The following is a 16,448-nucleotide window of genomic DNA, read 5'->3' as shown; positions in this document are numbered from 1 at the left end:
TCCTTAATGAAATGTGGTACAAAGATATGATCTAGAGAATACTTGGATGTGGTGATTTTTTTTCTAAGAAAGATAAAGATTTGGTGATTTAATTAGACTTCATGTTATTTCAGCTTTTTTGCTTTGTGAGAAATAGTTAAAAATAACTTGTTTCTTTTCAATTTTCAATTAGAGGCTTAAATAATTTGGTTGGGGCCTTAAATCTTTTGAGCAGGCTTTTTTTTTTTTTTTTTTTTTTTTTTTTTCAAATTAATGAGAAAGCAACATTATATAATATATTAGTATTATTGGGAGCCTTAGGCGGTGGCCTAAGTGGCCTATAGGTTCAGCTGGCCTTGATTACAAATGCCCTTTTAGTTTAAGGCAGATAGTTAAAATTCCATAATTAAAAAAATTAAAAAAGAAAAGGTAGTTAAAATTAAACTTAAAAGTAATGCTATCATCAAGAGCTTGTTTGTCAACAAAAAAAAAAAAAAAAATGTAAGAAAGAAAGAAAATGCTATCCAAGAGCTTCTTTTGAATTCTATCATAGTTTTAAGGTGATGCTTCAGAATAAGTCATAGATTATTATGATTGAGTTCAAAGTTACTTCTTATACACTCACTTAAAATAAAATAAAATAAAAACCCTTAAGGATATAATAACGACGATAACATTCCTATCACTATGGTGTATCTTTTTCCTTTGCTGGTTGAAACTCAAACCAAGGTTAGCATTGTATTCAAAATCGTCTTATGGATTATTGCATTAGATGAGAGGTTTTGCATTCCCCCTATCCCCCGTATATGTATATTTCTTCTTTCTTTTTCCTCTTTTTTTGTGTGTTTGTGCGCACCTCATTGACAATTTTTTTTTTTCCAGATCATGTCATATATACGTGACTAGTTCACATAGTCACCCCTTTTCTTGGTATAAATTTTTCGAGTCCTGAAAGTAAAGATATGGTAGTAGCTAGTCATTTCGAGAAGTTCCTCACTAACCTAAATAATAAGAAATCATATTCATAAATCATAGCCATATGAACCATTACAAGAATAATAATACTCACGCGTAAATGACCCTATAATGATACAAATAAAACTTCAGAATCTATTACACTAACAAGTTCAAATGGACAAACTCAAGCCTGTAAAAAATACAAAGATATAGAACCCAGATAGGTTCTAACGTATATAAAAGATAATACAAGCACTGATGAAAAGAATCATCCAAAGAAAGATAGAAGAAAGAAGAATGGAATTGTGACATCTCAAGCACCAGTTCTTCACTTTGATGGGGGTGGAGAGAGGAAAGGAATTGTTGGGATTGTGGTTGGAATGGAGGGGATCGAAGGAATTGTGGTTGGGATGGTGGGCAATGGATTACCTGGCAGAGGAGGTAGTGTCACCTTGGGAACAGTGGGCATGGTTGGCATTGTTGGGACCTGGGTGCTTGGCAATGGTGGCAATGTGGACTTTGGTAGAGTTGGTTGATTTGGCAATGGTGGCAATGGGTTGGTAGGCAATGGTGGCAGTGTGGTAGTTGGTAATGTAGGCTGAGATGGGACTTGGATGCTTGGAAGTGGTGGCAATGTGGGCTTTGGCAGAGTTGGTTGAGTAGGCAATGTTGGCAAGGGAGTGCTAGGCAGTGGTGGCAATGTGGCTTTAGGTAGTGCGGGCACTGATGGCAAAGGAGGCAATGTGGCCTTTGGCAGAGATGGAACTGTAGGCAGTGTTAATGCTGGGGGTGGAGCAGCTGGTGTATCCAAAAGCTGTCGAGTAGCTAGGCTCACATCGATGCTTGAGAGTGACAACGCTATGATCATAGACAGAAGGAAACAATACTTAGAAAAAGCCATGGTTTAAATGATAGGAGCAGAAAGTTGTAGGAGCTAGTTCACTTCTAGTATTGGCAATGGCAAGTGGTGTCAAAGAAAACTTGTACAAGTTGGCATTTATAGAGGCCAAATGCTGAAGGATTTTAAGGACAAGGAAGTGCTAATGTGAGTTTAGTGAAATATGATGGTAGGAAGAAGCATCAGTTAGCTCACCTTCCAAGATAGGCAAGTTGGAGGTTGAGGTTCAAGACTACTTAGAAATCTAGAAAGACATGTGGCTTGATATTTGCCTTTAGGACATCAGACCAACCTGTTTTATGGCTCATCAAAATATGTCAATGAGTTTATTGAACGAATTTCAGACTAACAAACATGTATTGGGTCCACAAGGCAGTTTAACTGTCCAAATGGACCATGACTTTTTGTGACACATATAGTTTACACAAATAGTCTTATTAATATTGAGCTTCATGGTGGGATTAGAGAACATGTGGTTGGCTAATTCCAACCAAGAACAGATGGTCACCTAATCTGGGAGGTCAACCAAAGATATGAGCGTGGTCAGTGGTATCATATGACATGCACAATTTATTTATATATATATATATATATATTATTTTAAAATAATTTTTTGGGTTGAATAGCAATTTAATCTAACAAACCGAAAGTGTTATTGGGGATTAGCCTATCTTCCTTCTCAAGGCCTGAGGGGGTATAGAGGAAATGGAACTAGGCCCCAAGACCAACAAGGCGCAGCCCTAGGCTGCCAAGTTGTGGACCATTATACATTGGAAGAAATATTAAAGCGGAACAGTACTATAGCATTCTCTCCCATTCAAGCCAATATATTTCGTCTATTTCTAAAAAATTAAAGATTAATAGTTATATTATCAATAGATTATTAAATTAAAAATTTTTATAGTTTAAAATTATGAATAAAATATAAATTTATAGATCATCTAGTAAATAATATCCAATTAACACAAAATTTGACATGTGTATTAAGAGTGTAAAGAACATGTAATTCAACAGTAGAATTTTTAAAATATGGAGTAATTTTTATGTTATTGTGTAATTTTGTAGCTAAATTTTATCATTTATTCACTTAAACCCAAATTTCATTTTTATTCGTTCTTTGTTGTTGTCTGTATGGCTCACTTTTTTTTTTAATGCATCTTAATGACTCAAATAATGATGAGATAATAACAAAAGTTCTCATGGAAGAAGAATGATCAACATCACAATGTCAAACTGTTCAACATTATTAGTGCATCTGACCTGATCATTTACAAGGCCATTAAAGGTTTTTTCTTGACTACTTTACGAAATCACCATTATATCCTTCCAATGTATTTCGGATGAGGTTTTGAATGAGACATTCTCCTTTTTTTTTTTTTTTTTCCATATTCAATCTATGATAAAATCTCATAAACATTACTATAGCAAAAAAAAAAAAAAAAAAAAAAAGATAATGGCCCAGCCTGCCCAGGCTCATTTATCTTCCCTTTAAAGATGATTGTTACACTCAAATTACTTGCGCAAGGAATAATAGTTGATTTCATAGATGAATATGTGAGGAATGAAGAAAGCACCACAACGAAGAGTCTAAAACAATTTATTGAACCGATGGTTTCTATTTACTTTGACGAATACGTAGAGGTATAAAAAAAAGGGCATGGCGAATGCTGCCTAGCTAATGTTTGATTTATCCACCTTGCTAGTTCTTAAGCTTTGATTATATTGGAATTACAAAATCCTCTAATTTTACAAAATTGATATGGCAAATATTGCTTGAAGTCTGAACTCAGGCTAATATTGACAGACCTGTCCTATTCCTAGACATTTTATTGTTATACTCTCAAAGTTAGGAGATGCAAGAATAGATAGAGAGAGTTTGTTTGCATTCTCATTAACATGGAACATGTTGAAAAAAATTTCTTTCATTAAAAATTACTTGAAATATATTACACATGCATTCTCACGTACAGAAACATAACTTTTCTCCAATATGAAGACATTGTTCAGACTATGCCAAGGTAATCAGGTTCATCTCATTATTAACTTGGCCAACTTTGAGTTTCCCATAAATGCTCTGCCATAGGCAGCCGGAAGTGATACTAGTTTCTTTGCTTTCGGTACAAAAGCCCGCTTTGTGAAGTTGTTGTAATCATTAGCTTCAATGGCATCTAAAATCTGTCGGTACAACAACAACGATGCCCATACTCCCCATCTACTAGTTAAGTTGAGCTCTGAAACCCCCTTCTCTGCTTCATCATAGAACATCCTTGCTCGCTTTATCTGGCCCTTCATGAAACTACGCCATTTATTGGTCACTTTCCCACGAAATACGTCATCATCTGACAAGCCAGCTTGTGCTAGTTCATCTTGTGGGAGATAAATTCTTCCTCTACTAGCACTACAAGATCACATACGAGGTAGAAGTGTTTATGTATCATGAATCCAAAAATAAACTGAGTCTCATTGTGCCAATTTCAAGAATTGGGATTATCATCATTAATGGGGCTGTAAAATGAATCAAGTTGTTTGTGAATAGCTTAAATTTGGTTTGTGACGCTTGTTAAAACTCGATCATTAAGACAAAAAAATTAGTCTTGAACTCAAATTTAAAGCTCGAGTATGTAAGTTTTAATCATTGAAAATAAAAAGGTTTGGTTTGATATGTTTGTGAACACTAAAAAGATAATAGCTTATGCAATTAACATGTACAACTTAAATTGGAACAAACAGTTGGTGGTATTTAATTTCTTTAAAACATGTTTACTAGAATATGCGTTATAAGAAACTTACTCTTCTCCAACATCTCTGAGTATGTTGGTGAGTTGATTAGCAATTCCAAGGGCTAGTGCAGCATTGTAAACACTCTCTATTGAAGCCTTTGATTCTGGTGCTATCCCCATCACTGGAACACTCATAAGCCCCACAGTCCCGGCAACACAGTAGCAGTAAAGGTAGAGCTCATCGAAGTTCTCGTATCTTGATTTTCTCAAGTCTAACTTCATTCCTTCTATCATGTCTTTGAAGAGCTGTCCAAGGTAACAAGTTATGGTGAATATATAATATATTGGCAAATCTTAGCACAAATTGACATTTTGTCTAATATACAAGTGAGCATGCCAGTTTGTTTAGCCATTTGGAATGTACCTGTATATCAATAGGGTACTTTGAGACAGTATCAGATAGGGCAACATCATACACATCAGAAGGTCGACCTTCAAAAAGATCAGTTAATATTTTCTCCCATCTTTCTAGATCCTTGGGTGTGATGTATGTAGCATTAGGCCCATCCACAAGCTCGTCAGTCCTTCTGCACCACACTATAGAATAAAAGACATTCCATCCTTTCAATCATCACTTTTAATTTTCTAACTCTAGCTAGTCTTAATAAATGTACATCAGCTTTCAGCCTCTCATGTTTTAAATGCAGACATCAACCTCTCAAAAAAAAAAAAAAAAAACTTTTCGCCTTTTTAAATGTGTACATCAGGGCATACAATTGTAAATATTATGTGAAAGAGTTTGCCTAAAACGAGAGTGAGAAAATATTTACAGTATAAACACTAGTTATTTAAATAGTAGGCATACCAAAATAAAATATGAAGTTCAGGTGGTTTAGTTAGACTCTTCCAAGGCAGGGAAGAAAGAGATGGGAGATTGGATTTAAATGGGATTTGATTTGCCATCCTTGGCAGTACTATGTGGGTTTGGGTTTGGCTGAGTAATATGGCAAAGCCGCTGTTGCAACAACAATAATATGGTGGTGGAGGAAATGGGGTGGTTGAGGTCACTGAAGAGAGAGAGAGAGAGAGAGAGAGAGAGATTCCATGAGTGAGTTAACTGGAGTTGGGTTGGATTTTTATATGACATATTTTGATTAGTCTAATTATGTCACCTAAATTTCATATTAATAAATCACGTGACATAGCTCATATTTATTTGTATTATACTAGGTATTTCTAGTATCAAGTGGCACCAATCATGATAAAAAAAAAAAAAAAAAGTCTTAAATCACATTTATGGTCACATCATTTTATAAGTTAATTAGTCAAAAAACTTTAGCATTTTCTATATAAAAAAGCTACCTTAATAAAACTTCTAGATCATCTCAAATAATTGTATTGGTTCAAAACTTCAAAGGGAAAGAAGACTAAAACATGCCAAATAAAGCAATGTTTTTAATGGGACCAATAAAGCATTTTAATACAAGCATGTCATACTTCACAATAAAAAAAAGTAATGTTTTTCCCATTAAAAAAAAAAAAAAGAGTAATGTTTTTTATTTTTTTTTTTGGTAGTTTCCGCTAACGTCACCTTAATGCGGCTTTTATCATACGCCAACTATAACATCACATCTTAATAATTGTTAAAAGAATTATGACTTTTTTTTTTTTTTTTTTTTTGGTATCATTACACTTATTAAAGCAAAAAAGAATAAACACGAATACCTCTAATCGCCCAAAAGGCTCTTCGTAGTTCTGGCGTCATGAGTAATGTAACTGAAAATAGCATAAGAGAAGTGATTAGCTCATTTCCACAGTATTTCCCCAATTATACAAGAAATTTTAAGATTTTAAAAATGTATCAGTTAAAAATTACCGACAGAAAGTCAAGTTCCAGCAACGTATAAACTCAGCTTTTATTAATTGGTTTTATTTTATTTTTAAAACCAACATTAGGTTGGTTGGTCTATCTAATCATAGATAATAAATTCACAGTAAAATGATTTAAGTGGGCCTTGGCTAAGGCTATGTAAGAATACGAACCGGGTTAAGGAAGACTAATCATGGAAGAAAATCAGTTCGAATCTTCACAAACTCTCTTTTTAAGAAGTTTGATAAAAAATATATAGAAATATATAAACTACACATGTATAATTAAGAGACCCCATTTATAGGTGATGTTCCTTAAGTTCTCCTATATATTAAAATTATACTCTGTGGTTACTTAACTAAAAAATATACTTACATCTTATGAGAAAATATCCACATAACAAAATTTTAAGAAGGGCACCTAAGAAATGATATTTAAGTACTATACCTAAGTTTTGTCATATTTATTTATTAGACAACGCTATCTAATAGAAAGTCCTTCTCAAAAAAAATAAATAATAATAATAGTAAAAAGTCAACACTCCATTGTTTTGATTGAATATATTTTCTATAAAAAAATAATAATTACAAAAAACTTATTTGTTTTCCAATGTTAGGAAACATTAGAAAATGCTTTGTTGGGAAAATGAGTTAAAAAAAAATTTAGTAGTATTTAATTTATTTATATAATGGTTTATTGGATACGTGACACACCAAAAAAAAAAAAAACGCTTTTAGAACGTGGATTTTTTTTTTTTTTGTCTGTTTTATTAACTTTTTGTTGATCGCTTTTAGAAGGTGTGTTAAATATATTTATTAGTTTTTTGATGATTGCTTTTAAAAAGTGTGTTAAATAGAGAAAGTATAATATGTTTCGGTAATATCAATTTAGCATCTGTTTTGATATTTTCTACCCAATAAATGAGTGATATCTATTTCAAAAAACCACATCAGACTACTCAAATAAATTAATCACAATCTTCTATACTTAAGGGAAGATAAATTAATCATTTATTGGAGTAATCTGATTTGGTTTTTTGAAACAAGTGTCACTCATTTATTGGGTAGAAAATACTAAAACAGATGTTGAGTTGGTATTACCGAAACATAATATACTTTCTCGTGTTAAATATTACATGTACTTGAAAATTTGAGATTTTAAAATTTCTACATAAACAAACTCTTTTTTTAAGAAGTATGATCAGGAATATAGACTACACATGTATAATTAAGAGACCCCATTTATAGGTGACATTCCTTAAATTCCCATATTAAGATTATATCATGTGATTACTTAACTAAAAAATACACTTACATCTTATGAGAAAAAATCTATATAGTAGAATTTTAAGAGGAGAACCTAAGGAACAATATCTAAGTACTGTACCTAAATTTTTTTCTATTTTTTTATTAGACATAGCTATCTAATAGAAAGTCCTTCTCAAAAAAAAAATAATAATAGTAAAAAGTCAACACTCAATTGTTTTGATTGAATATATTTTCTATAAAAAAAAATAATAATTACTAAAAACTATTTGTTTTCCAATGTTAGGAAACATTAGAAAATGCTTTGTTGGGAAAATGAGTTTAAAAAAAAAAAAAAACATTAGTAGTATATAATTTATTTATATAATGGTTTATTGGATACGTGACACACACACAAAAAAAGAAAAAAAAAAGAGCTTTCAGAACGTGGAAATTTTTTTTTTTCTGCTTTATTAACTTTTTGTTGGTTGCTTTTAGAAGGTGTGTTAAATATATTTATTAGTTTTTTAATGATTGCTTTTAAAAAGTGTGTTAAATATTACATGTACTTGAAAATTTGAGATTTTAAAAATTCTACATAAACAAAATTAGATAAAAGTTAAAGGAAAAAAATCCCGACAAACAACATGACTACTGAAAACGTTCTTTTTTCTTTTTTTTTTTTTTTGGTTGATTTGCGCTTTCCACCATTCCAAACATCGGAAAACACATAGAAATCATTTCCCAAAATATATTTTTCCGTAAACACAAACAGAGTGTTAGAAACAAAATAGATTACTGCCAGTACCAAGTCTACCATACATACAGAGGAGCTGAAAGAGCAAGTATATATACCCAAGTAAAATGTGTTGCCGTACTCGGTACAGACCTCTCTACACCTTTCATAAGCTTCATTCAAACGATTCCAATCACTCTCAGTTGGTTTTTTCAGATCCAATGCGCTCTCTCTCCTCTGCTTTCTCACCAGAGCTGCTTGCTTCAGCACCACTTCATACACCCTCTCCTCCGAGGATCTTAATGAGTTTGCAACTGCGCTTGAATTTGCAAAAATCCCAGATGAAAAACTAAGCTTAAACCTCCTTTGTGTGCAATAATTTCTGGGCATGAGACTGAGCAAGGAGTAATGAGCATTCATTTTGGGACAAACCACACAGAGAATCTCCTGACTATTTTTTCTGCTTTGCTTTTATACAATAGTTTAGCCAATTAATAGTTTAGCCCATTAGAGCATCCACAGCTGGAATTCTCATCTCATCCTATTTTACCATCCCAAAAAGTCACTTTATCAATTATACAATACCATTTTACCATACATCCAGCATCCCAACTTTTATTTTCTTATTCTACTCATTAAAATAATATATTTACACATTAAAATATATTAACCAACAAAATGAACTCCTCTCAGAAAAACCCAGAAACCCTGTTCCCGAAAAGAAAAAAACCCAGAACCCACCTTGCCACCACCACGCCATGGCCAACAACCACCACCACAACCAAACTCACCACCAACAACAACCACAAGAAACAACCACCAAGAGGAAAAAAAACACAAAAAATTGCCAAAAACTACCATCACCGATCGAGGAAATTGCCAAGAAACACAAAAAATTGCCAGAAACACACCAAGAAGAAAAACCACTTCAAACCCACGCTCGAGGAAATCACTTCAAACCCACCACGCCGACTCGCCGATCTCCACAAGCCACCGATCAGCAACCCCAAGCCACCGATCAGCAAACCCAAGCCGTTGAAAATACTCTATCACCGATTTGAAACCCACGCCGTCGATTTGAAACCCACGCCATCACCGATCAGCAAACGCCATCACCGGTCCGTTGAAACCCAAGCCGTTGAAAATACTCTATCACCGATTTGAAACCCACGCTGCCGATTTGAAACCCACGCCATCACCAATCAGCAAACGCCATCACCGCCACGCCTTCAACGGACCTTGCTTCAACCAATAGCGAGTCAGAGAGTGAGAGAGCGTAGATGAGAAAACAGAAAGAGAGAGTTGAGAAAGAAAGAAGACGCTCAGCTCCAGAGACAAAGAGAAAGAGAAGACAGAGGAGAGAGAGAATAAAAGTGATTAAAAAATTTATACAATAGTGCTACAGTGCCATTCTATATGTAGAATGGCACTGTAGCACAATTCTAAAATTTTTTACAATTCTTCAGTTTTACAATCCCAGCTGCTGACTCTTTTAGGCTTGAAATGCCAAAATTTCCTTAGATTTGGCATTTACAATTTCCAGTGCGGATGCTCTTAGACCATTACCATCCTATTTTACTGTCTCAAAAAACTACTTTATTGATTATATCATACTATTTTACAATATTTTTAGCATCATAATTTTTATTTTACAATACAACACATTAAAATAATATTTCTACACAATAAAATAATATATCCTAAAATCAACATCTATCACAACAAACGACTTCTATTTCTTTGAAAATTTCTATGTAAAAACAGATCTTGCCTTCTGGTACCCTGAAATACAAAACAAAATATAGACAATTTTTTTTTTAAAAAAAATTGCTAGCTTAAGCCACGGTCCAGAAAGACAACCAATATGAGCACACACAAACACAAACACAAACACAAAACGTCAAAACATTGCTTGCTTGGTGCCCGTTTGGATTCCACTGAATCACGCGTCCATATTTTGCGTTTTCATGCTTTTTTTTTTTTCCCTACATGTGAACAGTAACCTCACATGGGTTCATTGTGTAGAGACAAAAATCACTATTCATGCACTGTTCACAGCACTATTTACGTACTAAAAAATATTAAAAATGGGTCCTACGGTACTATTCACACATTTAAAAATTATTTTGCTATAGTACTTTCAGTTTTCAGTTTTTAGTTTCAGTAACAATAAGTTCAATCCAAATGGACCCTTGATTAGAAAACATGAAGTACTTAAAAAAAAAGAAAGAATTTTAACATGCACTTTTTAGGGTGAAAATAACCATATACCACATTTTGACAAAATTTATACTAAACTAGCACTGTTTCGAAAACATTTAGCAATATACCACTTTTTTTAGTACTCGAATTTCACACAATCGAGTTCTAAATAGTACTAGAGTTTAGTGAACTCGAGTTCTTAAATAGTATTTGAGAAAAATTCTAATGCCACAAACTAGTGCATAACTTTGTCCATAACTCATCACATGAACTTTGTCCACAACTCGTCACATGTGCGAGTTGTGAGTAAAGTTGTGTACTAGTTTGTGGCACCTGAACTTCTCGCAAATTAAACTTGTTGGAGAAGCTTTCCAATGGGAAGAACTGAAGTCATCTTTATGTACAAAAGTTAAGACAAGTTGGCTTGCATTTATTGTGACTTGATGTGAAGAGTGTGGAAGGAAGGAAAGGAACAAGTTGGCTTGTTGGCTTGCATTTATTGTGACTTGATGTGAAGAGTGTGGAAGGAAGGAAATGAAGAAAAGAACAAGTTGGCTTGCATTTATTGTACAAAAATTTTCCTGCCAAGCCACCTATCCAATAAGTAAGGCACTGTATCATATTTTAAAATGAGATTTTACTGAGGTGTGCCCTTAAGGGACACACAATAGTATACTATTTTTAGAAAAAAATTAATTGGGAATTGAAAAAGTTTTGATAACTTTTTTAATTTCCGATAAAAATTTTTCAAAAACGGATTTGTTAATGTATGTCCTAAGGGCATATTGATGCAGCCACCCTCTATCCTTAAGACTGACAACCAGCCAGCCAACCTTTCTGGCCTCTTAGGACTGCCAGTAGCCCCTTATTTTGACTTCTCATATCTGCCATGTACCCCTCCTCTACTATTAGGACTGACAACCAACCAGCCAAACTTTCTGACCTCTTAGGACTCCCAGCAGCCCCTTATTTTGACTTCTCATATCTGCTATGTATGCTCATTAATTACAGTTTTGACTTATGTAACTATTAGCTACTTTATTTCCTAATAGTTAAAGATTATAAATAGGCTACCTATGCAAAAGTAAAATCAGTTTTTGATGTGAATATAATTCAGTTTCAGACCTGGACAGAAACTTGTTTCTCCAGTTTCTGTATAATTCCAGCTTTAATTCTTAATTTTAATGCAATTCTAGTTCAAGTTCTCAATCAATTGATCTTGATTTACATCACATATATCCTTTAAAATGTAGTATAGTTTGTAGTACAGTTTACAGACTACAAAAATTCAACCCTACTGCATGCACTGTTGAGTGTTGACCTTGGCACTGCCTATGACTTGTCAATGCCAACCTAATTCACTCCACTTCAACTTCGGTTTCAACAATGGATACTATGTCCAACACCATTGCGTGTCGGCTACAAAAATTTTGTTTAGGGGTCACTACAATATTTTAATAAAAAGAAAACTTGAATATATTGAATTACTGAAAAAAAAATAATACATAAAGTTTTACAATTTTATTCTACAAGTTTTCAAATTTTGAATGTTACATGATAGTTTATTATGAATATCTATTGTTAATGTGGGTAGCTATGAGTCTATGATCATTTTATTTTGTTAAGTTTGTTTAACATTTTTATCGTTATACAGTTGTTATTATTTATTTGACTTTGTTTTCATAAAAATATTTTAGACTAAATGACTAGTTTCAACTCATTGGTTCCGTATTAATTATTAATGCACACAATCATACTTATTCATATATAAATTATACAACCTAATTTAAGTGTATATGTGTGCGAAACTTCCTTCTAGAGACTTGAACCCCGGGTCTTACCCCCAACACCTCACAAGCACTTATACTTATGGAGTGACCATTGCACCAAGGGTGTGCGGTGGTAATGCTTGAACAATCATTAACTTTACAATTGTTTTCTTGAATTTTACTACTTTATTACAAAAAGTTATTTTAATATGATAACAATACAGCACACATGTAAAAAACAAAAAACTTCTCTATTTCTTAATTATTAAATTATATAAAGTTATATTATATTTATATTGTACAAACAAACATCCACACACATCATAATTTATACAAATACGTAACATTATAACAAAAAGTAATATACACAATTAATATTAAACACACTCACACACATATAATGTAAATTTATTAAAAAAAAAAAATTACACTTACAATTCATAAACACTTACTCTTTATTCGGTTTCTTAAAAAAAAAAAAAAAAAAAAAAAAAAAAAAAAAAAAAAAAAAAAAAAACTTACTCTTTATTCTTAAAGTAAAAAATACTTATAATAAAGATGTGCAAAATTTAAGTTAGAGTGTGAAAAAAAATATTTTAAAAAATAAATTAAAGTATTAAGCTAACAAAATAAAAATATTATATATATATATATAGCTTTTTATTTTGAAGTCAGGGGTTCATTTGAACCCCCTGAATTTGCTTTAGCGCCGCCCCTGATGGTGTGGCTTCAACAGTGGACATTTTGCAGCCGGCGTGGCTTCTCTTTACAAAGATGGAGAACGAAACAAAAAGTAGAAAAAGGAAAAAAATAAATAAATAACGTACTCGACTTTATTAAGTTCGAGTACTATAAAGAAGTAATCAATTTTAGTAATATTGAGTACCACATTATTTTTTTCATTACACAAATTTCTACCACATTAATTTTTTAATTATACAAATTTCAGGTGCCATGCTAGCGACTCACTAGAAACTCAAGTTCACTGAACTCGAGTACTATTTAAAACTTGATTTTGTGAAACTTGAGTACTAAAAAAGTGATACATTACTAAATATTTTCAAAACAGTGCTAGTTTGCCATAAATTTTGTCAAAACGTGGTATATGGTTATTTTCACCCTAAAAAGTGCATGTTGTTACTTTACCATCACAAAATTCCCAATCTTCCATATATTTTCCTATAATTCCTCAACAACCAAACAGAATGGACATGACAACATACCTACAAGAACTCTACTGATTTAATTTCTTGAGCACCAGCCATTTCCTCAGACCTGAAACCACATAATACATCATAATTATAACCAAAAACAAAACCCCAACCAAAAAAAAAAAAAAAAAAAAAACATTCTTTACATAGACCCATATCAAAATTTGATACTCTCCCAAAAAAAAGAAATACCCAGAAAACAAATCCCCCCCCCCCCCCCCCCAAAAAAAAAACCTCCTTTACAACTCAATCAATCCAACATTTCATTATCAATAATAATATAAGTTTCGAAAATGAAATCGATCAAATGCGAAAGCAAGAACAATAATATCAGAGAGAGAGAGAGAATCTTTGTGTGAATCAGTAGCAAAGAGAGATGAGCTAGGGTTTAAGACTGATATAAACCCCAAGATATGGGATCAAGCCTCAAAAAAAAGAAAGCTAGAACTCCAATTTATCCATACCCACCTCTTCCTTTAAGCACTAGCCACAACAACCAAAAAAAACCCCACAAAACCTAGAACTCCAAACCTGTCGATCCACCGATTCACTAACCCACGACCCACACACCCGCGTGGAGGCCCAACCACCAACACAAAGAGAGAGAGAGAGTGAGAGTTGAGAGCAATTCAGAGAGAGAGAGAGGGAGACAAATTGAGGAAAGAGAGAGAGAGAGTTGAGAAGTTTGACATAGAGGAGAGAGAAATAATAAAACAGATTAAAAAATAAATACAATAGTCTACAGTGCCATCCTACTTTTACAATTTCGAATGTTGGAGGTTTTTGAGAGACAAATGCTAAATAAAAGCAACATATGGCATTTAACATTCTGGATGCGAATGCTCTTATGGACCAAACTTTAGAAAGGAGGTTGGTTCTTTGAAAGGTCTGCCAATTTACAACAAATATGTGACCACAGACTAGTAGTTCAACAATATCGGAGAAAATGGCCTTTTGCCCCTATTTAGCAAAAGAAAGAGCACTATGTCCATGTTTCCAAACTATATAGGGGCGTGTTCCTGTTTTGGTACTCGATCATCCAATAGTCAAGTTATATAAAGAACCCGATTATGCTAAAACCGAGTTTCCATCACGTTTTTGCCACGTCGGATCACCACCGTGGCTTTTTCGCAATAAAATATTCCAGCTGGATTGTTCAAAACTCGACAATAATGAAATCGAATTATTTGAAGAATAAAATGAAATTTTGAATGTAACGTCTCCAAAACAGTTTGTCTCCCTCAGTCTGATCAGTAGCCACCATTATCTCCCTCAGTCCGTTTAGTACACCCTTTCCAAGTTCAATCCATCTTCAAGTTGTCTTCTTTTTACCAATAGGCCGAAGCTCAACCCAAACCCACATCCTAACCTAACCGTGACCTGCAACTCTCACCATAACCCTTACCTACATCTCTGACCATCAAGCTTAGAAATCAGAGTTAAAGGATTAGAAATGCATTAAGGTAATTTCCAAATTCTGAGTTCAATTTTTTTTGCCTTTGCATCTAATTTGAGTTAAGTTTGGCTTGTGCATTTAATCTGACTTAAGTTTGGGTTGTGCATGTAATCTAATTTGAGTTTGGCAGAAAAGGCTAAAGAGTTCTTAATTTTTCTCTATTAGATTTTGCCTAATTTGCATTGATTTGGGTTTGCCTAAAATTCCTAATTTCCAATGAAAAAGGTAAAATGAATCCCAATGTGTGTTTGCCTGAGTTTTAACGTAAAGGTAAAATGAAAAAAGTAAAACATCCTGGAACATGTATGTTTTTCCAAGTAAATTCTTTATTGGCTTTGGAACAACATCCACATCATCATCCTCATCCTGTCATGGGGGTTTATATATATATATATATATATAATACATGTAATTTATTTTTATTTTGTTAAAGAAATGAGTTCCTCTAATATATATTGTGGTGATTAAGGATATGTAATGACGGAATTGTAACTAGTGTAAGAACAAGTGAAGGTATCTTACATCTTTGCTCAATCAAAACAAAAGAGCATTCAAATGCTAGGATTACAGAGTCACAGTAGATCAACATTGAGACATTTGATTACCTATCAAAAAACAACAATGAGACATTTGATTTCTTGCGCGCCCCTAGTTAAAATTTTATTTCAATTCCTTGTCTTGACTGTGGAAGCATTTCAAAAATCAGAACTAGTAGTATCTCCGGATATTAAAGGGAAAATTTTAAGTTATTGTTGTATTTGTCCACTATCATAACAAGGAAAGGAAAGGAGGTGCAGGACTATATAGTACTAGCTAGAGTGCTAGAGAATTTTGCTAATTCCTACTCAATACAATTGCCTTTATTTATTTATTTTGGCTCTTTATAATTCACCACCCAAGATAAGGTACTCATCTCATGATTATTACAAAATTTGACCCCAAAAAAAGAAAAGAAAAAAAAGAAAAGCTTATGAAAAAAAAATATATCAAGGCAACACAAAATTAAACTTCATTTAAGCTCTAAAAATTTAGAATAATGCGAAATGTAAATGTGGTTATTGACAAGCAAGTGAAATTAAAAAACACTTAGAATAAATGATAGAATCTTACTATATAAAGATAAAATGGATAATAGAAGTTTAAGCTCTTCTCCATTCGCATTTTGCAGTATCGATTCTGTCAGCTCATATCGAGCAAACTTATCTGAGAAAATTTAGATTTTTTTTTTTTTAATAGGTTAAACGACAAGAGTCATACCAAGTATATAAGTAATGCGAATTTTGGTACAATCATCGTGTTCTCCATTTGCTGAATTAATCTATACAAGGCTATTAGGCATATAGCCATTTCCGCCAAACATAAATCTATATATTACAAATTTTTATTTCAGGAAAAGAAATATAAAA

General features: G+C 32.9%; 2 protein-coding genes across 2 annotated transcripts; both read right to left on the bottom strand.

Moving 5' to 3' along the window:
• Positions 1-1,264: 1,264 nt before the first annotated feature.
• LOC115956945 (protein PELPK1-like) lies at positions 1,265-1,837 on the bottom strand. Its single transcript, XM_031075206.1, has one exon. The coding sequence runs from the start codon at positions 1,835-1,837 to the stop codon at positions 1,265-1,267; it is 573 nt and encodes a 190-aa protein (XP_030931066.1).
• Positions 1,838-3,841: 2,004 nt separating this feature from the next.
• LOC115956944 (phytoene synthase 2, chloroplastic-like) lies at positions 3,842-16,389 on the bottom strand. Its single transcript, XM_031075205.1, has 6 exons — positions 16,300-16,389; positions 8,524-8,872; positions 6,280-6,330; positions 4,979-5,151; positions 4,625-4,860; positions 3,842-4,232 (listed from the first exon to the last, which is right to left on the bottom strand). Exons 1-6 carry the CDS (start codon positions 16,387-16,389, stop codon positions 3,863-3,865), a joined length of 1,269 nt encoding a protein of 422 aa, XP_030931065.1. The 3' UTR covers positions 3,842-3,862.
• Positions 16,390-16,448: the final 59 nt, after the last annotated feature.

Source organism: Quercus lobata, chromosome 8 (genome assembly GCF_001633185.2).
Source record: "Quercus lobata isolate SW786 chromosome 8, ValleyOak3.0 Primary Assembly, whole genome shotgun sequence".
Taxonomy (NCBI): Eukaryota; Viridiplantae; Streptophyta; class Magnoliopsida; order Fagales; family Fagaceae; genus Quercus; species Quercus lobata.
Note: the sequence above shows the minus strand (reverse complement) of the source record. Positions and strands in the feature narration are given on the sequence as shown.